General features: G+C 36.3%; 1 protein-coding gene across 1 annotated transcript in view; it reads left to right on the forward strand.

Annotated features, from left to right (window-relative positions):
- LOC149257141 (TOM1-like protein 3) overlaps positions 1-24,229 on the forward strand; it is a 154,268-nt gene that overhangs the window by 129,119 nt on the left and 920 nt on the right. Inside the window, exons 7-9 of the mRNA XM_089413653.1 lie at positions 22,944-23,029; positions 23,315-23,500; positions 23,611-24,106. Coding sequence (XP_089269779.1) covers positions 22,944-23,029; positions 23,315-23,500; positions 23,611-24,106 — 768 coding nt within the window. The remainder of the gene's footprint in view (positions 1-22,943; positions 23,030-23,314; positions 23,501-23,610; positions 24,107-24,229) is intronic.

The following is a 24,229-nucleotide window of genomic DNA, read 5'->3' on the forward strand; positions in this document are numbered from 1 at the left end:
TGGTCACATGTTGTGACGAATCTTTGTACAAAAGAAAAAGTTGAGTAGACACCGTCAGTGGAATAAGATACTGACAGGACCCTCAATTATTTCTACTTTTATGTCATGCATTAGGTCAGCTAGATTCGTTTGTTAGGTTATTTAAGAGAGAACTCTCTCATAGTTTAGGATGTGCTGTATTAGTCAATTGAAAAGAAGCTTGTCCAATTATAGACAGGTATTCACTTTCTTCAGCCATGGTTAACCCTTGGACACCAGACAATAATTTCCAACAATCTTTCAGATGGACATCATTCAGACTAATAGCATAGTCAGGATAAATGGTTCCATATTGACAACCAGTAGCAAGGTTTCCTTGAATAGTACCAATCCTAGCATGTTCATAATTTTGATGACGGGTATCAAACAGTTCAGCAATACAGGGAGTATTAATTCCATGACGAAACAGTGGAGCTAATCCAATCCTTATCCCCCCAAAATGAAGATAGAAATACTTTCCATCTTTTACATACTGCCGAAATTTCTTAATTTCATCATCAGAGAATAAATTCAAAGCAAGGATTTGCACAGAAGGTCCAGATATCTTAATAGTGATTTCTACCTCTTTCAGAAAGTTTTTCTTCTTGAACAGGAAAGTCATAGGTAGCTTATAGATATCAGTAAAATTTAGAGCAGGAGGAGTCCAATGTTCAGGGTCTTCAACTAATTCATGATTTTCGTTTTCAACAGACTCGGACTCAGTCGACCGTGACGAGACTTCAGTAATGACTTTTCTGTCTATGGATGAGAATGATCGCAACAGATTGGCCATATTTAATCTATAACAGAAATAGACTAATGAAAGCTTTTATCTACTCGGTCCAATGATCAACAGAGTGACCTTTCAAAGGCTAGCTGGCTTTCAATAGAATTCTGTCTACAGATTAGTGAGTTAGGATCTACAACAGGGCTCTGATACCATAAAACAGCCTGTCTTAAAGGATTGTGTTACAGTTGGTTTGTCTAATGCTCAAGTTGAAGGTGTTCTATATGATCCTACTGAGTTACCTGGAAACTGGTATTTCCAATACAAGTCAATAGTTGATACTAAACAACCTCAATCCAAATTGAAAAGAGTAACTATTGATAATGGACAAGTCAAGTTGATTCCTCCAAGACCAGTAATTCCTCGACCTGTCTCTAAGCCAAAGAGATATGTGTTTCCTATGATTCCAAATGAAGTTCCTTCAAGTAGTCAAGTTCCTGCTACTATTCCCGAAGAAGAAAGTTTAGGTGAACCTTCTCTGTCACCTAATGAGTTGTATATACCTGAGTATAAACCATTTCTACCCACTGTAAATAAAATGCATCGTATGCGTACTTCTTTTGCTCCTGTTGAAGAATGGCAATATGCCAATCATAGATTTGTTAAAGGTGGCAAATGGCCTCCTCGAACAAAGTTCTGTACTACTTCCTCCTCTTCTAGACAGCCACCAACCCGAGCAGATTGTGCTCCTTTGATAGAACACAATTCTCAGAATACAAATGATCTAGATCAAACTTATCAGATTGGGAATTATCTAACTACTTGGTGCGCACATGCTGAAGAAGTCTTAGATGATTTGGGTTCTCAAAGTGATTTGATTTTAGCCAATCTTAAACTTCTTCATGATGAACAGTCCGCTGAACAGCAGCGTAGAGAAGAGAAAGAGAAAAGAAGAAGACAGAAGAAGAAAAGAGAAGAACAGCCTCCAAAGTTTGTAAAAACAATGGAAATTCCACCTAAATGGGAAACCAGTGATTCCCATGAAGAAGCAGCAGATTTTGCTGAATCTAGTAATAGCCAATTAAGTACTAAAACTGCAATTCCAAAATTTTCCAGTTTGTATAAAAACAAAGGTGAATTGGCTACAATAGAAAATGCTGCAACTCTATTTCCATCGTTTATTATGCCATCCCTGCAGAAAGCAAATCTGCATAAAGACCCTAAATATCCTAGAGTTGAAGAAGATCTCTTTCATACTAATTCCTCTGGATATGTTTTAGATTTAGATAAGTCATCTAATCCAGCAGAATCTATCCGGATTTGGATAGGTGCACTATATCAAATGCAAGTTGTGTCAAAATTGGATAATTTTTCCATTTTCTTGCTGGCGGAGAAACGAATGGCCGGAATTGTTTGGGATTGGTGGATGGGCGCTTCTCAAGAAGAAAGAAACAATGTGGCAGCTTTAGGCTTAGCCACTTTAGAAGTTCTCTTGTTAACTCAATTTGTTCCCGAGCCTCAAGATGAAAAGAAAACAATCATTACAGATTTAACCCGCATGCAATTAACAGATTTAAAAGATTTAGATCAGTTTGGATCTGAATTTATGGGTAAAATCTATAAAGCAAATCTTGTTAATGATCATACTCAGAAGATTGCTTTTCTTTCTAAATTACCGGGAAATATAGGGGATATGATAATGAAAGATATTGAAGTCCAAGGCAAAAAGATAGAACAAATCTATTGGATCGATCTCCTATTCAGAAGCCAAGAGAAAGTAAAATATTTGTGCTGGCAGAAACAGGTTCATGATATTTCTCCTAATTTGAATGTGTGTCGTTCTGTTTTACCCTGGACTCCTTTCCGGAAAAGGAAATAAAAAAGATATGGTAAATACAGACCTAAGAGAGTTATCAATCCTAAACGACCATTCCGTAAATTTAGGTATGTGAAAAAGAGGAAACAACAAAAGAAGGATAATGCTTGCTTTATCTGTAAGCAAGAAGGACACTTTGCACGCAAATGTCCCAAGAGTTCCTCTAACAAACTAAAAGCCTGTTTTGATATTGAAGAATTTGCAGATGACTGGTCAGTTGTTGATTCTGATGATGAAGTTTCAGATGTATATATTTTGACTGATGCTTCTCTTTCTGATACTGAGTCTCTGCCTGATATTAGTAATAAAATGAATCTTGCTTATCAAGATTCTGATTTTGATTCCGATGTTTATGAGGATCACTTAAGTGATGATAGTGATTCTGTTGTTTTTGAAGAAGATGATACAGAAGAGTATTCTGATACCTCTGTCACAACTACTACAACTGTTGACACCAAGAATTCTTTGCCAAACTTCTTATCCGTTAAACCTCAGTCCGTTCAGAATTCTTTATGTCCTTATCCGAAGACAGTTGTATCATCTTCCTCTCTCCTCCCTAAACCTAGTTCTGTTGATGAACAAGCCTTTATGAAAAAGATTGTCAGAACTAGTGATCTGTTGTATATTCCTGTTGAAGTTCAAGTACGTGGTGAATGGATTTCTGTTGATGCTTTTATTGATACCGGTGGCTCCAATAATCTTGCTAGACCGTCACTGTTTAAAGGATTATGGAAGCCCTTACAGAATATCCTTAGATCTGAAACCATTGGTGGTTCTGTTAATCTGACTCATTATGTTGATAACATTTCAATGAAACTTGGGGGGAATATAATTAAGATTTCAGCTATTCAGCATTATGATAACTCAGCAAGTTTATTTCTGGGAATGCCGTTCATTAATTCAGTGTTGCCTGTTACGATCAGTAATGATAAAATCATTTGTAACATCAAGAAGAAAGCAGTCTCAGTCCCCAGGTTAACTATGGCTAATTCTGAAGCCCGAAAAGATCAGAGTCAGAAAAAGGTAGGTTTAAAAAGGCAACCCAAACAGAGAAAAGAATCTCATGATTGGGAAGAAGTGTTAAAGATTTATGAAGCCAAAGCTCAACCTACCCAAAAGGCCAATAGGGATCCTAATTGGTCTCCTGAACAAATTCAGATATTTGAGGAATTGCTAAAATGTTGTTCTACTAATCCTCAAGCTTTTTGGACAACTCAGAGCCCGAAACAAGAAATTATCACTCTGCATGACAATGGAGTGACTGGCAAATTGATACCCTGTACTCCTGATGAAGAAAAAGAAATGCGCAAACAGATTCAAGAATTGCTAGATCTTAATTTGATTGAAGTAAGTGAATCTCATTATTCCTGTTCTGCATTTCTAGTTCGCAATCATTCTGAGATTGTTCGTGGTAAAGATAGGATGGTGATTAATTATAAGCCTTTAAATGCTATAACTAAGAGCTTTAATTATCCCATGCCTCGACAAGAAACAATCATGCAGAAAATTCATGGCAGTAAGATATTCAGCAAATTTGATATGAAATCAGGATATTATCAGATTCAAATTGCAGAAGAAGATCGTCCAAAAACTGCATTTACATGTCCTGCCGGGTTCTTTCAATGGCGAGTTGTGCCATTTGGTCTCAAAAATGCTCCTGCATTCTTTCAGCGTCGAATGGATCATATTTTTGGTTCATACGATTTTATTGTTGTATATATTGATGATATCCTTGTATTTAGTCCAGATCTCGCCTCTCATTTGAAGCATCTCCAAATATTTCTTGACGAAGCCCTGTTGTAGATCCTAACTCACTAATCTGTAGACAGAATTCTATTGAAAGCCAGCTAGCCTTTGAAAGGTCACTCTGTTGATCATTGGACCGAGTAGATAAAAGCTTTCATTAGTCTATTTCTGTTATAGATTAAATATGGCCAATCTGTTGCGATCATTCTCATCCATAGACAGAAAAGTCATTACTGAAGTCTCGTCACGGTCGACTGAGTCCGAGTCTGTTGAAAACGAAAATCATGAATTAGTTGAAGACCCTGAACATTGGACTCCTCCTGCTCTAAATTCTACTGATATCTATAAGCTACCTATGACTTTCCTGTTCAAGAAGAAAAACTTTCTGAAAGAGGTAGAAATCACTATTAAGATATCTGGACCTTCTGTGCAAATCCTTGCTTTGAATTTATTCTCTGATGATGAAATTAAGAAATTTCGGCAGTATGTAAAAGATGGAAAGTATTTCTATCTTCATTTTGGGGGGATAAGGATTGGATTAGCTCCACTGTTTCGTCATGGAATTAATACTCCCTGTATTGCTGAACTGTTTGATACCCATCATCAAAATTATGAACATGCTAGGATTGGTACTATTCAAGGAAACCTTGCTACTGGTTGTCAGTATGGAACCATTTATCCTGACTATGCTATTAGTCTGAATGATGTCCATCTGAAAGATTGTTGGAAATTATTGTCTGGTGTCCAAGGGTTAACCATGGCTGAAGAAAGTGAATACCTGTCTATAATTGGACAAGCTTCTTTTCAATTGACTAATACAGCACATCCTAAACTTAAACAGCCTGTCTTAAAGGATTGTGTTACAGTTGGTTTGTCTAATGCTCAAGTTGAAGGTGTTCTATATGATCCTACTGAGTTACCTGGAAACTGGTATTTCCAATACAAGTCAATAGTTGATACTAAACAACCTCAATCCAAATTGAAAAGAGTAACTATTGATAATTGACAAGTCAAGTTGATTCCTCCAAGACCAGTAATTCCTCGACCTGTCTCTAAGCCAAAGAGATATGTGTTTCCTATGATTCCAAATGAAGTTCCTTCAAGTAGTCAAGTTCCTGCTACTATTCCCGAAGAAGAAAGTTTAGGTGAACCTTCTCTGTCACCTAATGAGTTGTATATACCTGAGTATAAACCATTTCTACCCACTGTAAATAAAATGCATCGTATGCGTACTTCTTTTGCTCCTGTTGAAGAATGGCAATATGCCAATCATAGATTTGTTAAAGGTGGCAAATGGCCTCCTCGAACAAAGTTCTGTACTACTTCCTCTTCTTCTAGACAGCCACCAACCCGAGCAGATTGTGCTCCTTTGATAGAACACAATTCTCAGAATACAAATGATCTAGATCAAACTTATCAGATTGGGAATTATCTAACTACTTGGTGCGCACATGCTGAAGAAGTCTTAGATGATTTGGGTTCTCAAAGTGATTTGATTTTAGCCAATCTTAAACTTCTTCATGATGAACAGTCCGCTGAACAGCAGCGTAGAGAAGAGAAAGAGAAAAGAAGAAGACAGAAGAAGAAAAGAGAAGAACAGCCTCCAAAGTTTGTAAAAACAATGGAAATTCCACCTAAATGGGAAACCAGTGATTCCCATGAAGAAGCAGCAGATTTTGCTGAATCTAGTAATAGCCAATTAAGTACTAAAACTGCAATTCCAAAATTTTCCAGTTTGTATAAAAACAAAGGTGAATTGGCTACAATAGAAAATGCTGCAACTCTATTTCCATCGTTTATTATGCCATCCCTGCAGAAAGCAAATCTGCATAAAGACCCTAAATATCCTAGAGTTGAAGAAGATCTCTTTCATACTAATTCCTCTGGATATGTTTTAGATTTAGATAAGTCATCTAATCCAGCAGAATCTATCCGGATTTGGATAGGTGCACTATATCAAATGCAAGTTGTGTCAAAATTGGATAATTTTTCCATTTTCTTGCTGGCGGAGAAACGAATGGCCGGAATTGTTTGGGATTGGTGGATGGGCGCTTCTCAAGAAGAAAGAAACAATGTGGCAGCTTTATGCTTAGCCACTTTAGAAGTTCTCTTGTTAACTCAATTTGTTCCCGAGCCTCAAGATGAAAAGAAAACAATCATTACAGATTTAACCCGCATGCAATTAACAGATTTAAAAGATTTAGATCAGTGTGGATCTGAATTTATGGGTAAAATCTATAAAGCAAATCTTGTTAATGATCATACTCAGAAGATTGCTTTTCTTTCTAAATTACCGGGAAATATAGGGGATATGATAATGAAAGATATTGAAGTCCAAGGCAAAAAGATAGAACAAATCTATTGGATCGATCTCCTATTCAGAAGCCAAGAGAAAGTAAAATATTTGTGCTGGCAGAAACAGGTTCATGATATTTCTCCTAATTTGAATGTGTGTCGTTCTGTTTTACCCTGGACTCCTTTCCGGAAAAGGAAATAAAAAAGATATGGTAAATACAGACCTAAGAGAGTTATCAATCCTAAACGACCATTCCGTAAATTTAGGTATGTGAAAAAGAGGAAACAACAAAAGAAGGATAATGCTTGCTTTATCTGTAAGCAAGAAGGACACTTTGCACGCAAATGTCCCAAGAGTTCCTCTAACAAACTAAAAGCCTGTTTTGATATTGAAGAATTTGCAGATGACTGGTCAGTTGTTGATTCTGATGATGAAGTTTCAGATGTATATATTTTGACTGATGCTTCTCTTTCTGATACTGATTCTCTGCCTGATATTAGTAATAAAATGAATCTTGCTTATCAAGATTCTGATTTTGATTCCGATGTTTATGAGGATCACTTAAGTGATGATAGTGATTCTGTTGTTTTTGAAGAAGATGATACAGAAGAGTATTCTGATACCTCTGTCACAACTACTACAACTGTTGACACCAAGAATTCTTTGCCAAACTTCTTATCCGTTAAACCTCAGTCCGTTCAGAATTCTTTATGTCCTTATCCGAAGACAGTTGTATCATCTTCCTCTCTCCTCCCTAAACCTAGTTCTGTTGATGAACAAGCCTTTATGAAAAAGATTGTCAGAACTAGTGATCTGTTGTATATTCCTGTTGAAGTTCAAGTACGTGGTGAATGGATTTCTGTTGATGCTTTTATTGATACCGGTGGCTCCAATAATCTTGCTAGACCGTCACTGTTTAAAGGGTTATGGAAGCCCTTACAGAATATCCTTAGATCTGAAACCATTGGTGGTTCTGTTAATCTGACTCATTATGTTGATAACATTTCAATGAAACTTGGGGGGAATATAATTAAGATTTCAGCTATTCAGCATTATGATAACTCAGCAAGTTTATTTCTGGGAATGCCGTTCATTAATTCAGTGTTGCCTGTTACGATCAGTAATGATAAAATCATTTGTAACATCAAGAAGAAAGCAGTCTCAGTCCCCAGGTTAACTATGGCTAATTCTGAAGCCCGAAAAGATCAGAGTCAGAAAAAGGTAGGTTTAAAAAGGCAACCCAAACAGAGAAAAGAATCTCATGATTGGGAAGAAGTGTTAAAGATTTATGAAGCCAAAGCTCAACCTACCCAAAAGGCCAATAGGGATCCTAATTGGTCTCCTGAACAAATTCAGATATTTGAGGAATTGCTAAAATGTTGTTCTACTAATCCTCAAGCTTTTTGGACAACTCAGAGCCCGAAACAAGAAATTATCACTCTGCATGACAATGGAGTGACTGGCAAATTGATACCCTGTACTCCTGATGAAGAAAAAGAAATGCGCAAACAGATTCAAGAATTGCTAGATCTTAATTTGATTGAAGTAAGTGAATCTCATTATTCCTGTTCTGCATTTCTAGTTCGCAATCATTCTGAGATTGTTCGTGGTAAAGATAGGATGGTGATTAATTATAAGCCTTTAAATGCTATAACTAAGAGCTTTAATTATCCCATGCCTCGACAAGAAACAATCATGCAGAAAATTCATGGCAGTAAGATATTCAGCAAATTTGATATGAAATCAGGATATTATCAGATTCAAATTGCAGAAGAAGATCGTCCAAAAACTGCATTTACATGTCCTGCCGGGTTCTTTCAATGGCGAGTTGTGCCATTTGGTCTCAAAAATGCTCCTGCATTCTTTCAGCGTCGAATGGATCATATTTTTGGTTCATACGATTTTATTGTTGTATATATTGATGATATCCTTGTATTTAGTCCAGATCTCGCCTCTCATTTGAAGCATCTCCAAATATTTCTTGACGAAGCCCGTAATCATGGTTTAGTTTATTTCTGGGAATGCCGTTCATTAATTCAGTGTTGCCTGTTACGATCAGTAATGATAAAATCATTTGTAACATCAAGAAGAAAGCAGTCTCAGTCCCCAGGTTAACTATGGCTAATTCTGAAGCCCGAAAAGATCAGAGTCAGAAAAAGGTAGGTTTAAAAAGGCAACCCAAACAGAGAAAAGAATCTCATGATTGGGAAGAAGTGTTAAAGATTTATGAAGCCAAAGCTCAACCTACCCAAAAGGCCAATAGGGATCCTAATTGGTCTCCTGAACAAATTCAGATATTTGAGGAATTGCTAAAATGTTGTTCTACTAATCCTCAAGCTTTTTGGACAACTCAGAGCCCGAAACAAGAAATTATCACTCTGCATGACAATGGAGTGACTGGCAAATTGATACCCTGTACTCCTGATGAAGAAAAAGAAATGCGCAAACAGATTCAAGAATTGCTAGATCTTAATTTGATTGAAGTAAGTGAATCTCATTATTCCTGTTCTGCATTTCTAGTTCGCAATCATTCTGAGATTGTTCGTGGTAAAGATAGGATGGTGATTAATTATAAGCCTTTAAATGCTATAACTAAGAGCTTTAATTATCCCATGCCTCGACAAGAAACAATCATGCAGAAAATTCATGGCAGTAAGATATTCAGCAAATTTGATATGAAATCAGGATATTATCAGATTCAAATTGCAGAAGAAGATCGTCCAAAAACTGCATTTACATGTCCTGCCGGGTTCTTTCAATGGCGAGTTGTGCCATTTGGTCTCAAAAATGCTCCTGCATTCTTTCAGCGTCGAATGGATCATATTTTTGGTTCATACGATTTTATTGTTGTATATATTGATGATATCCTTGTATTTAGTCCAGATCTCGCCTCTCATTTGAAGCATCTCCAAATATTTCTTGACGAAGCCCGTAATCATGGTTTAGTCTTATCTGAGAAGAAAATGGTTTTATTTCAAGACAGTATTGATTTTCTCGGCATCACCGTTCGCCAAGGTAAAATTCAGATGCAGCCTCATGTTTTACAGAAATTATCTGAATTTCCTGATCAATTACAAGATAAGCCAATGATTCAGCGATTTTTGGGAATTCTCAATTATGTTCATAAATATATTCCCAATCTTTCTGAAAAGACTTCTCCTATTCGAGAATTTATTAATGGTGGTTGGTCTGATGAAGCTACTCAAGCGGTTCAATTATTGAAACAAGAATGCCAAACATTACCTACTTTAAAACCGCCTGGTACTGGTTTTCTCATCTTACAGACTGATGCTTCCGACAATTTTTGGGCGGCTACTCTTTTTGAGAGAAGGCAAGAAGGAGAAAATGTTGAAGAAGTTCTATGTGCCTATGCTTCAGGTGAATTCTCTAAACATCAGAAAGGTTATTTTCCTGCTGAAAAAGAAACCCTTGCAATATTCAATGGAATTCAAAAGTTCGAAATTTATTTGGCACCTTCAAAATTCTTGATTCGAACTGACTCAATGAATTTCAAGTATTTCTTGAATGCCAAGATATCTCAGCAATTAGCTCGTGGGCGATTATTAGCATGGCAAATGTGGTTTCAGATGTATGAATTTGATGTTGAATGGATTCCTGGAAATTCTAATTATTTACCTGATGCCTTAACCAGAGAAATGAACAAGGTACATGTACATAGTGAAAGTCTTTTCACCATTGCAGGAACCAGTCCTGCTGATGATTCTTTTGAAACTTTTGTACAGCGTTTTAAGATTTTAGAATATTTGTTATCCGATGTCACTGATCAAATCAAGAAGATAATTGGTCTCCGACTAAGAAGAAATCAGTGGATACAAAGATGTCAAGCTTGGCAACATAAAAATGTTGGCGTTTTTCTAAATCTCAATGAAGAATTGGTAAAGGTTTATCCTCTACCAAATTTACAGGTTAAGCTCTATTTTCAACAGCTCGATGACACTTGGCTCAGTCATTATACTCCAGATATGATTCAAACTCTGAAAACTCTGAATTATTATCAGATTATTGGTGCAATTGAGTTTTCTATTTCTATGTATATTTCTTCTAAAATGTTAGAACTGGAGGAGGTAAATATGAATGGTCTTGTTGAACGCTTTTTGAAATCTCTCAAAATTCCAGATTTATTTGAAGAGATTGAAGCAGCATATCTCCAACAAAATACTGAAGCTTTTGTTAATACTGATTCTTTCCCTCAATTTGAGATGTTTCAGTCTTTTGCTGATTGGGAGATAAGAGATGGTAAGTGTCAGAGGAAACTCCAAGTCAGAGCTTCTCAATGTGTATTAAGGACCTTGCAGTATTTAAGAACATTTACAGAACCTTGGGATTATCAGAATATGGAATTCCGTAATGCTATTGAACCAAATCCTTTTTCACAGCTTTACGGAAAGGATAGTATTATGAAATCTACATTAGCTGAAGATCCAGATCAGATTAAAAAGATTTCATTATGGCTTCAAGATTTTCATTCGTTAAAACTACCGGAGAAACTATCACTGATAAAAACCCTCGAACTTCTGCAAGGAAAACAACGAGTATTTCGATTAATAGTTAATCAGAAGGCTGTTATTACTATTAATGTATATTCTTGTTCATGGTCCGAAGATGCGGTTTGCTTGATCAATCTACTTCTCTCTAATCGTGTCTGTTCTTCAATGGTGTTTGAAATAGGATGGCAAGAACAAGGAAATCTTAGTCATCAATGTAAATTATGGGTTCAATCGAGTATTGAACAATCTGTAAGTATGTTTCAGATTTTTAAATGGGAGTTATTAGATGGGGTTGAACTGGCTGTACAGTCTTTGCCAGATTTCAGAAATAGCAAGAAAGATAATTTCCTTGGAATTGAAATCGATCCCTTTGCATATGTGAACCGATGGAATAAAGATGATTATCTCTTTCCATCTAAAAGTTTAAAGAAGTCTGCAGATTCGATCAGATTTACTTAGGACACAGGTCAGAGTTCACATGCTCCACAAAAAGAAGATTCCTCCATTACAATCCACGATCCAAAAGGAAAAGCTAAAGTGAATAGCGAAAAAGAAACCGTATATGTGGATATTTATCAAGATGCTCAAGAACAAAATGACCCTACCTGGGAAAAAGAATATCTATCATGGCTTACATCTTCCTGGAAAGATCCTCAAGATACTTTATCTCATTTATCGTACCATTGGGATAGAGTCAAGACTCCGTCAGATTCCGAGATGGGATATGATAGCGATAGAAGCCCGAAAGGTTCTTGGTAACGAATCTCTTTGTCAGCAATGTGACACTGTTGGTCACATGTTGTGACGAATCTTTGTACAAAAGAAAAAGTTGAGTAGACACCGTCAGTGGAATAAGATACTGACAGGACCCTCAATTATTTCTACTTTTATGTCATGCATTAGGTCAGCTAGATTCGTTTGTTAGGTTATTTAAGAGAGAACTCTCTCATAGTTTAGGCATCGTGAGTTGTGAGTGCTTAGTGAGTTTGTGAGTGTGTGTGTGTAATCAGAGCTCATATCTTTGAGTTTCTATGGTGTGTAATTTTACTTTGAATTAATACTGAAGCCTGCTGGGCCGCCAGTCTGAGGACTGTTTCTTTTAAGAGCATCGTGTGAGAGATAGTAAGGCGCGTTTGAGAAGCGACAGGAGTTCGCAAAAGTCCGTGCAAATCTCTGGTTGATGTGTTGAAGAAATTTGCAGAAGGCGTTCGCTTCAGTTGTTCCAAGTAAGTTCCTATACAGAATTCTATTGGAAATACTGGTCTTGGAACTGTTACAAATGATTTTATCATTACTGATCGTAACAGGCAACACTGAATTAATGAACGGCATTCCCAGAAATAAACTTGCTGAGTTATCATAATGCTGAATAGCTGAAATCTTAATTATATTCCCCCCAAGTTTCATTGAAATGTTATCAACATAATGAGTCAGATTAACAGAACCACCAATGGTTTCAGATCTAAGGATATTCTGTAAGGGCTTCCATAATCCTTTAAACAGTGACGGTCTAGCAAGATTATTGGAGCCACCGGTATCAATAAAAGCATCAACAGAAATCCATTCATGAATACCTGTCTATAATTGGACAAGCTTCTTTTCAATTGACTAATACAGCACATCCTAAACTTAAACAGCCTGTCTTAAAGGATTGTGTTACAGTTGGTTTGTCTAATGCTCAAGTTGAAGGTGTTCTATATGATCCTACTGAGTTACCTGGAAACTGGTATTTCCAATACAAGTCAATAGTTGATACTAAACAACCTCAATCCAAATTGAAAAGAGTAACTATTGATAATGGACAAGTCAAGTTGATTCCTCCAAGACCAGTAATTCCTCGACCTGTCTCTAAGCCAAAGAGATATGTGTTTCAATTTGCAGAAGGCGTTCGCTTCAGTTGTAGATCCTAACTCACTAATCTGTAGACAGAATTCTATTGAAAGCCAGCTAGCCTTTGAAAGGTCACTCTGTTGATCATTGGACCGAGTAGATAAAAGCTTTCATTAGTCTATTTCTGTTATAGATTAAATATGGCCAATCTGTTGCGATCATTCTCATCCATAGACAGAAAAGTCATTACTGAAGTCTCGTCACGGTCGACTGAGTCCGAGTCTGTTGAAAACGAAAATCATGAATTAGTTGAAGACCCTGAACATTGGACTCCTCCTGCTCTAAATTCTACTGATATCTATAAGCTACCTATGACTTTCCTGTTCAAGAAGAAAAACTTTCTGAAAGAGGTAGAAATCACTATTAAGATATCTGGACCTTCTGTGCAAATCCTTGCTTTGAATTTATTCTCTGATGATGAAATTAAGAAATTTCGGCAGTATGTAAAAGATGGAAAGTATTTCTATCTTCATTTTGGGGGGATAAGGATTGGATTAGCTCCACTGTTTCGTCATGGAATTAATACTCCCTGTATTGCTGAACTGTTTGATACCCGTCATCAAAATTATGAACATGCTAGGATTGGTACTATTCAAGGAAACCTTGCTACTGGTTGTCAATATGGAACCATTTATCCTGACTATGCTATTAGTCTGAATGATGTCCATCTGAAAGATTGTTGGAAATTATTGTCTGGTGTCCAAGGGTTAACCATGGCTGAAGAAAGTGAATACCTGTCTATAATTGGACAAGCTTCTTTTCAATTGACTAATACAGCACATCCTAAACTTAAACAGCCTGTCTTAAAGGATTGTGTTACAGTTGGTTTGTCTAATGCTCAAGTTGAAGGTGTTCTATATGATCCTACTGAGTTACCTGGAAACTGGTATTTCCAATACAAGTCAATAGTTGATACTAAACAACCTCAATCCAAATTGAAAAGAGTAACTATTGATAATGGACAAGTCAAGTTGATTCCTCCAAGACCAGTAATTCCTCGACCTGTCTCTAAGCCAAAGAGATATGTGTTTCCTATGATTCCAAATGAAGTTCCTTCAAGTAGTCAAGTTCCTGCTACTATTCCCGAAGAAGAAAGTTTAGGTGAACCTTCTCTGTCACCTAATGAGTTGTATATACCTGAGTATAAACCATTTCTACCCACTGTAAATAAAATGCATCGTATGCGTACTTCTTTTGCTCCTGTTGAAGAATGGCAATATGCCAATCATAGATTTGTTAAAGGTGGCAAATGGCCTCCTCGAACAAAGTTCTGTACTACTTCCTCCTCTTCTAGACAGCCACCAACCCGAGCAGATTGTGCTCCTTTGATAGAACACAATTCTCAAAATACAAATGATCTAGATCAAACTTATCAGATTGGGAATTATCTAACTACTTGGTGCGCACATGCTGAAGAAGTCTTAGATGATTTGGGTTCTCAAAGTGATTTGATTTTAGCCAATCTTAAACTTCTTCATGATGAACAGTCCGCTGAACAGCAGCGTAGAGAAGAGAAAGAGAAAAGAAGAAGACAGAAGAAGAAAAGAGAAGAACAGCCTCCAAAGTTTGTAAAAACAATGGAAATTCCACCTAAATGGGAAACCAGTGATTCCCATGAAGAAGCAGCAGATTTTGCTGAATCTAGTAATAGCCAATTAAGTACTAAAACTGCAATTCCAAAATTTTCCAGTTTGTATAAAAACAAAGGTGAATTGGCTACAATAGAAAATGCTGCAACTCTATTTCCATCGTTTATTATGCCATCCCTGCAGAAAGCAAATCTGCATAAAGACCCTAAATATCCTAGAGTAAGGTAAAATAGAGCTTAACCTGTAAATTTGGTAGAGGATAAACCTTTACCAATTCTTCATTGAGATTTAGAAAAACGCCAACATTTTTATGTTGCCAAGCTTGACATCTTTGTATCCACTGATTTCTTCTTAGTCGGAGACCAATTATCTTCTTGATTTGATCAGTGACATCGGATAACAAATATTCTAAAATCTTAAAACGCTGTACAAAAGTTTCAAAAGAATCATCAGCAGGACTGGTTCCTGCAATGGTGAAAAGACTTTCACTATGTACATGTACCTTGTTCATTTCTCTGGTTAAGGCATCAGGTAAATAATTAGAATTTCCAGGAATCCATTCAACATCAAATTCATACATCTGAAACCACATTTGCCATGCTAATAATCGCCCACGAGCTAATTGCTGAGATATCTTGGCATTCAAGAAATACTTGAAATTCATTGAGTCAGTTGCTACTGGTTGTCAATATGGAACCATTTATCCTGACTATGCTATTAGTCTGAATGATGTCCATCTGAAAGATTGTTGGAAATTATTGTCTGGTGTCCAAGGGTTAACCATGGCTGAAGAAAGTGAATACCTGTCTATAATTGGACAAGCTTCTTTTCAATTGACTAATACAGCACATCCTAAACTTAAACAGCCTGTCTTAAAGGATTGTGTTACAGTTGGTTTGTCTAATGCTCAAGTTGAAGGTGTTCTATATGATCCTACTGAGTTACCTGGAAACTGGTATTTCCAATACAAGTCAATAGTTGATACTAAACAACCTCAATCCAAATTGAAAAGAGTAACTATTGATAATGGACAAGTCAAGTTGATTCCTCCAAGACCAGTAATTCCTCGACCTGTCTCTAAGCCAAAGAGATATGTGTTGCTATGGGATGAATTTCCTTGAATAAAATTTCATTTTTGACTTTCTAGAGTGACTTTAAAAAATAGAAAGTCATGTTTATCTTTGCACCCATGACTTTCCAAAAGTAGTAAATCACCTTCCATCATTTCGTAATCATATATAGATGATGGAAAATCACATAACTTGTCCTTAATCAATCTCAATTAATTAATTTTTATTTTAATCATCAATATTATTAATATTATTATGATTATCCTTATGATGCTATAATAATATTATTAAAAGAGAAATACATGTCACCTCTCCTACTTGGCAATCAATCCACCTCATCTCTCTCTCTCTCTTTGATGGCACTCATACCTCTCTCACTCTCCCTAAATGAATTCGTTCCTCTCTCTTGAATGCTCGCACTGTTGAGAATCAAGGGCAGCTAGATTAGGGTGATTTCTCTTTCTTTGAAAACTGCTTGTGATGTTCTTTTACTTAACTTGATGTACTTGTAATTAATTTCTTCTTTTACTTGATTATTATTGTGTTCTTATCATCAAACAACTACCAAATTATGAAGATCAAAGAGACAAAATGACAGAAAATGTAGGCTGCTAGCCAGGGCCAAAACCTTTTCTTTTGAGAGTAAAACTCACAAGAATTCTTCTCTTCTTATAGAATCTTCAAATGACGAATTCCAAGACCTATGATCCAAGAAGACCCCTCCAAGACCAAGTCAAACCTCTTCTTGATGAACTTGCTTCTCTGAAAGTCAACCCAAGTCAAACACCTCTTTCTCTGCAACCAATTTCGGCTCCTTCAAATATGCAACTTTTTGGCACCCTAGACCTGCAATTTTCGACCCCCATTAGTCACTGCACCTTCGCACGTGTGACTGTCTTTAGGGTAAAAATAAATCTTTTTCTTCTTTTCTAGGCTTGCTCTTCTTTTCTAAGGTACTCGACCTCTCTCCTTGATCTCTTTGCTTCAAAACTTCGGCTCCATTTGATGAGTCTGCAATTCTGTCTTCTTGCAGTCACAATGATGCCTTAATCTCACACGTGTGAAGGGTGATGGTCCGAAAAGAAATCCTCTAACACTTCTCCTTCTTCCTTTGGTCTTCTCTTCGCTAGCTATTCCTTGCCTTTCTTGTGCTTCAATGGACTTCTTCTTGTCCTTGATTGAACTTGTTGGATACTCCTTCAAATGAGGTCGAGGTTCTCTTATATATAGGCTTCCTTGAGGTGTTCGAACTGCCCTAATGAGGTCGACTTTTGTTAAAATTGGCAACTAGCGCCAAACTCCACATGAGTCATCTTATTCATGACAATTGATATTTTTCTTGGATTCCTCTCTTCAAGAGGTGTAGGATTGATCTAGAGATCATTCGATTCTGACATGTAAAAAGGAACTTATAAATTTATTTTGATTATGGTCAATTTGTCAAGGTCGGCCAACAAAATTATGTAGGCTCATAAGCCCAATAGTCACGTCTATTCATCATCAACGTTACATATAAATAGAAGGTGACTTAGCCTCATTTGAACACACTCATCTTCACACTCTCTCCACACACTCGAAATTTCAGGAGAGCGAAATTTCATGAGGCCGAAATTTCAGGAGACCGAATTTCTGAACATTTTTACCAAGCGTTGACCAACATGCGTTGACCTCCTTTGACTGTGTTTTTGTGAGGGCTATCTCTGTTTGGGCTGGTTGCATTTCTGGGCACAAGAATCAAGGCTAAATGTTGACTGCAGCTAGGGATGACCACAATTGGGTTGTTTGACCAGATTTTGACTGGGCTGAATTTCACTGTTTTGAGGGCTGTTTTATCTCGCTGTTTGGAGGCCGAAGTTGACTGAAGTTGACCGATTTATTGAGGGTCAAATCTGCCTTGTTGACTAGCGTTGACTTTTCTGGTTAAGGCTTTTTTGCTGCTGTTATAAATTATCAGATTTGTAAATTGTACTATCTCTCTCTGCTGAACTATTGAAGACTAAAAGAAGATTTGATCAAGGATTTCCCCACATTGGGGTTTGTCCTTGGCTGGTGCCACATCTTGTGTCCTCTTGTCTTGGCTTGTCTTTTATTGTTTATGTTTATGTTCTATTCGCATTTTACTATCATGTTGATGTGATTGTTATTTTGAATATTGATTCTGGGCTAATAAAGAAATTGAAGTAAAATTGCTCTAAATCATAGAACATACCATTGTTGCCTAAAATTAACATGGTTTCAGAGTTGAGGTGAAGACAAAGCCCAAGCAAGAGTGAAATAGCAATCACCAAAGACAGTTGGACAAGGACAAAAGGTTCAATGGGTTCCTCATCCTACTTCCTGATTGAAGACAAGATCCATGATAAATCTGACTATCATGGATGGAAGATGTCTCTTGATTTGACCTTGGAAGAAAAAGAAATGATGGACTATGTGCAGGTTAAAATCCTTGAACCTCCTTCAAATGCACCAGCTACTGCGAAGACCAAGTACAATAGGGCTGAAGTCAAAGCAAAGAAGATTATCAGGGATTCCATTGACAAGCATCTGGTGGCCTACATCTCCGAATTGAAGACCTCCAATGAGATATACGACAGGCTGGTCGGCATGTTCAAGGTTAGTAATGCTAATCAAATTCTATTTCTCAATAATAAGTTGAAGGATATTAAGAAGGGCAAGGACGAGGATATTCAATCCTATTTCTTGAGGATTACTGAGATCAAGAATGATCTACTCTCGATTGGAGAAGTCATTCCTGACAAGGAACTTACGCTCACCACCCTTTGAGGACTCCCACTTGAGTGGTATGTATTTAGAACCACCGTACTCAACAATGATCGAATTTCAGGGTTTGAAGAATTGATATCGAGATGCATTCAAGAAGAAACAAGAATGGTGGAGCAAGAAATGCCTTCTAATAGAAGCAACCCCACTACATTCTTTGCTCATGCCAAAAGGAGGAACAGTGCAAGGTCTAAAGGTCATTTCCATGGAAAGCCTGGATTTAAGGGAGGAAGGAAGGGCAGGTGCTTTGTTTGCAATAAGTTTGGTCACTATACATGGGAGTGTCCAAACAGAAGGGACACATTGCATGGTGATGATCACAATCATTCTAGGGGCAACTTCAACAACAATGATCAAAGGAATGGCAGGTCCAATGGCAAAGGAAAAAGGAATGCGGGACATCAAGGAAATGGTCGACCCTCCAAGAAATCAAGGAACTCCAGGTGTGAAGAATCAAATGTTGTTAACAATAAGCAAACTGAGTACTATCTTATATCGACCTCCATTGCCTCTCCTCCGGACACTTTGGGAAATTGGCTGATTAACCGAGGTTTTAGAAACAACCCATGGTAATTGCCCATGGTATTTTAGAAACCAATGGTAATTGTCTGTGGTTTTAGAAACCAATGGTAAGTTTTACAATTTACGTGGAGAACATTAACCGAGGTTTTAGAAACAACCCATGGTAATTGCCCATGGTATTTTAAAAGTAAAAGATATTTTGATAACATTGGAGAAAAAGGTGTGATCTAAATAATTTTAATCGTTCAAATCTAAAGATTGTGACCGTACCAAGAGTCACCTCTCATCCAAATTTTCTGAGAAAAAAAAATATTATTATTGTAATTATAAAAAGGGATACTATATAAGCCTTATATAGTTACATATAAAAGGAAAAACGAGTCTCAAAAAAGTATATATAAATTTTATATAATTATAATTTTATAATATATATAAATTAAAATTATATAATATATATAATTATAATTATATATATTAAATAAAAACATTATTATTATATAAAAATTTTATTAAAAGAGTGAATAGAAAGTGAGAGGGATTATTTAAAAAAAAGGGCGCATAAACGATAAGTTTTGAAGGAGTAATAAAGCCTTAGTGATATTTAAAAAAAAAAGAAGAGAAGTAAATTAAAAAAAATTGAGAAAACTATAGAGAAAGAAAAAAAAAAGATTATAAAAAAAAATATAAAGAGAAGTTTTATATTAAAAAAGGTAAAAATAAAAAATAAAAAATAAAAAAAGAATATTTGAAATATATATATATATATATATATATATATATATAAAGAGATAAATAACTTAAAAAATAAATTCCATGCAAAGTTAAAAGAAGTGAAGAAAAATAAAAAATATGGAATCCCTGAGTAGGGAACAAAAACAATCAATCGCAAGAGATATAGAACAATTAATTACAAGAATGGAGCGACGAGCTGAGGAGAGAAAGAGAATGGATTCCTTCTTGGATTCTCTATATCCATCATCACTTCCACAGAATGATGTTATTCATTGTACCGAGAAAGTGCAGCTAAAAGATCAAGAGAATGACAAAATAACCAAAATTCAACAAAGCAAGAAAGTGTTAGAATGCGAACATAAAAATCTTGTGGATATACATTACAAAGAAATAATGGAAAAGGATAAAGAAATTTCTCGTCTCAAGAACCACGTCGAAAAATTACTGGCATAAGTGAAAAAGACTAAAGTCTCAAAGAAAGAACTCAAGCAGCATTTATCAGAACAAGAAGAGGAAAATTTGCGTTTAAAGAACCTTAATAAAAATTTATTAGAACAAATTAGAGATTTAAAAGATGAAAAACTTAAAATTCAAAACACTGAAAATAAGGTTGATGAATAAAAAACCAAAGAACTTTTACGTCTGAGAAACCATAATCAAAGTCTGCTCAATCAAACTAAGAAACTTAAGGAAGATAAGAAAGCATTAAAAGATAAGTTGAAACAAGTCACTCAAGAAGTATCAAAATCTCCAGTCACAACAGTTCAAGTTGAAAATAAGGGAACGAATACGGATCCAGTGAATATGACAACTCAAGAAGACAAGTCAGTTGAAGAAACGACACATGTAGATGTTGCAGTTCAGACAATGGACATCCCAAGTGAATGTTCCATAACCAATTCAACACCATCTTCGCCAGAAGAAAATCTAAAAACTTTATATCGGCATCCGAATCATGAGAATAGAAAAATCAACCAAGCTGTGTATCAGGACCATTCAAACCGTAGACAACAAATTAATGTTTCAGAGAACAATGGCGTAACATCAATTCCGTCTTATGTTGACAAGTCGTTACAAAATTCCAGTGATTAGAATACTATACAGAAGATTAATCTAGGATGGTCTGATCCCTTCTCAGTGTGACAATTTTGTTTGTCACTAAGAAGATCATATCAACTTGTATCAACGAGGATGACTATTCCAAGAGAGAAAGATGTTCGAAGCCAAAAAAGAGATCAAGCCTTTTTTCATCGACAAGCTTTGAGGACAAAGCTTTTTGAGGAAGGAGGCTATGTAACGAATAAAATATATAAATAATATAAATATAATGTAAATGATAATAATCATAATTATTTATTAGTTAAGTAGTAATTAGGTTGAAGAGACATGTCTAAATGAGACATGACTCTTCATGAAGAGACACTTGCTTGGTATATAAGCAAGCCTATCGTTCTCATTTGTAAATCATTCATTCTTATTCATTTTATTTAATATAGTATTTATATCCTAAATGGATATCTTGACATTCCAAGTCATTTGGAGTAATTAATCTATCAAAGGAACTTTGTTCGCTTCATTGTAAATCTGAAAATCAGACTTTTGCTTTCTCATTGTCATGAGTATATTTGGCTGTTTTAATTAGCTGATTTATTTGGCAGCTGGGACGAAATATTGTGTGCTAAGTTGCATGGTACGAGGAAATGTAAACATGTATCTGAAATGGGAACATGCTGGAAACGTGATCCCCCAAAAGTCAAGAAGCAAGGAAACATTGTGTATATATATATATATATATATATATTCATGAATAAATGAGCAAGTACCAAGGCCAAAGGCCCAAGAAAATCATGCTTCAACAAATACCTGCATATAATCAGAAACATTGCCCTAGGGTTGAATGATCAGGCTGGCCCACTCATAAATTATTGCTTTTTTTCAAATAATTTGTGTTTGGCCCACACACACCACACAAGCATGTTGTACCACCCCATATGTGCCATACGAATGCTGAAACATGATGTACAAATGCTAAGACATGGGATATGGCTCCCGAAACACATTTCAACCAGGCTAAAACACGTTTCGAAAAGGTGAAATGCGTTTCAGTGCTTTTGTGCTGAGACACAACTGATACGGGGGGTCCCACATTTCCTGCAACATAGTTCATGTGTTTAGCATGCCTAGTTGAAAGTAGAAATCGATTTTAGTGTTGTTACAAATCTGCTATTATAAAAGTAATTTCCAAATCTGTGTTGGTCAGGATTGTGCCAAGGGCTGTGAAAGTTATCTCTCCTTAAAGCACATTTTCAGTGTCTATTTTGTTGAGCTTACCTAGTGAAAAGGCTAGGCAAAATTGAAGTATTTGCTGTTGTAATAAATATTTCAGATTCACCATAAGGACAATTTATATGAAAAAAATTTGGGGAACCTGAAGTGGATGATGGTTTTAAAGTACATATTTTCAAAATTTGATAATCATAGAGAAGGTGTTGGTGTTTTGTCACATGCGTGGCTGCTCCGGAGTATACAATCCAATCCTGTAAAGTGGAGGAGCAATATGCAGAGTGCACAGCCAGATGTGTGTTGTATGATGGATCCATTAGGTGTTACAAATCTTCATAAGATCCAAAAATTAAACTAGGGAGTAAAATGAAGTGAGTATGGTCAAGAAGCAATATATCAGGCTATGTTGTCACTTACACTCCCAAATTTGTGAATCACCCCAATCCCCCTGATTTGCTTGCTGCATTGGCTCCCTCTTCCTGTAGCAACTTAGGCTGCCAGTTTACAATGTTCAAGTCCATTATAAGATGGGTTACAGGCCTAAAGTTCCATGCTGCCTTATTATCCTCGTGAAATACACAATCCAACATGCAGTTAATTCTTGGCTTTTTTATTATCATACTATTTTAATCTCAAATTACTTAACATGTCTAGTGAGGAGTAAAATTGCTGAATGATAATACGATTGTCCAGGGAATAAATATAGAAAATGAAAGGGGTATTTTTGAAGAAGCTATATATTTTAGACTTGAGAGAGTTGACAATACCAGACATCTCTGTTTAGATAAACGGGGTATGTCTGTCTGGGTGTCCTTCTCTCGAGTTTCTACACACACTCGCATACATCATTACAGCTCTTAAAATGAAGGCAATATTAATGCTAAGATTCCATATTTATTTTGCAGGGTATCAAGCAGGAAGTGATTGTGGATCTTGTTGAACAATGCCGTTCTTACAAGCAGCGAGTGGTGCAACTTGTGAACACAACTTCGTATGAGCAACTTTCACATTTCTGAAAGTTTTGGTCAATGTTCCTTTGTTTATATAACTGTAATATAGTAATATTATTCTTCTTTGTCATGAAATGCATATAGGGCCTTTCGAGAATACAACGGAACACAATTTTTAGGCGTTTGCCTTTCCGCATGTGACTTCGATATAATATTTCTTTTCCTGCTTTTGTGGACGAACAAAGCACATTTTGGGTTTTGTGAACCCTATATATATTTATTATTTACAAGGTTTGAGAATCATGCGATGTCAATATATTTCACAGGGATGAAGAGCTTCTTTGTCAAGGACTGGCATTGAATGATGACCTCCAACGTATCCTTGGCAAACATGATGCAATTGCTTCAGGATTATTGGTTCCACCAGAAAAGAAAAGAGCTTCTGCACCTTTTGTTGATGTCAATTCTGAAGAAGACGAAATGGAAGATAATCTCGAACAGCTTGCTCGTAGGTACTGTTCTTGGAACATTAATATGCCCCCCCTTAAATATGATTTGTAAGGTCAACACTTAATTGTTTGTTCTTTGCAGGGTAGGTAATTATAATTCCTATGCTTTGCAGGTCTTCAAAAGGTCATACCCTTGCAAAAACTCAGCCTGCTACATTGCTTCCTCCACCACCAGGTCTCAAGATCAATGCACCAACTACTAAGGCAGGACCAAGTATTGATCTTTTAAGTGGTGAAGATTACAAGTCACCAACTGATGTAACACCTACAGAAGCTATTCCAGCAGCTGGGCAATCCTTGCAAAGCTTACAATCTCCCGTAGCTCAGCAGGCTGCTACTAATTCACTCAGTTCACTATCAAGTCCACAGGGCATGTTAGCAGCAGAGACATATACCTCTCCACCACAGTTGCAGCAGCAGCCTTATTTGCATCCAAATGGAAACATCTCCGGTCAGGTGTTGCCCTCAGCTCAATATGGACAACTTCAGTCTCAAGGAATACGTGCAGATCAGGCTGGTCATTCTTTGCAGTGGACAAGCCCATCTGGGCAATCTCTCAGTCCAACTCAGCAAGCTGTTATCTATGGTTCAGAAATGCAAAACATGCAGGTACAGGCTCAGAAGCAGGGAAAATTTTAGGGGTTAATATTCGCAAGTGGGCTAATTTTCCATAATTTTTCCAAAAAAAAATTCGTTAATTTTCATTTTTTCTAAAAATATTTCGCCCAAATT

The sequence above is a fragment of the Pinus tabuliformis genome, chromosome 6 (genome assembly GCF_031772625.1).
Source record: "Pinus tabuliformis cultivar Carrire ecotype Pingquan chromosome 6, CPIR1, whole genome shotgun sequence".
NCBI lineage: Eukaryota > Viridiplantae > Streptophyta > Pinopsida > Pinales > Pinaceae > Pinus > Pinus tabuliformis.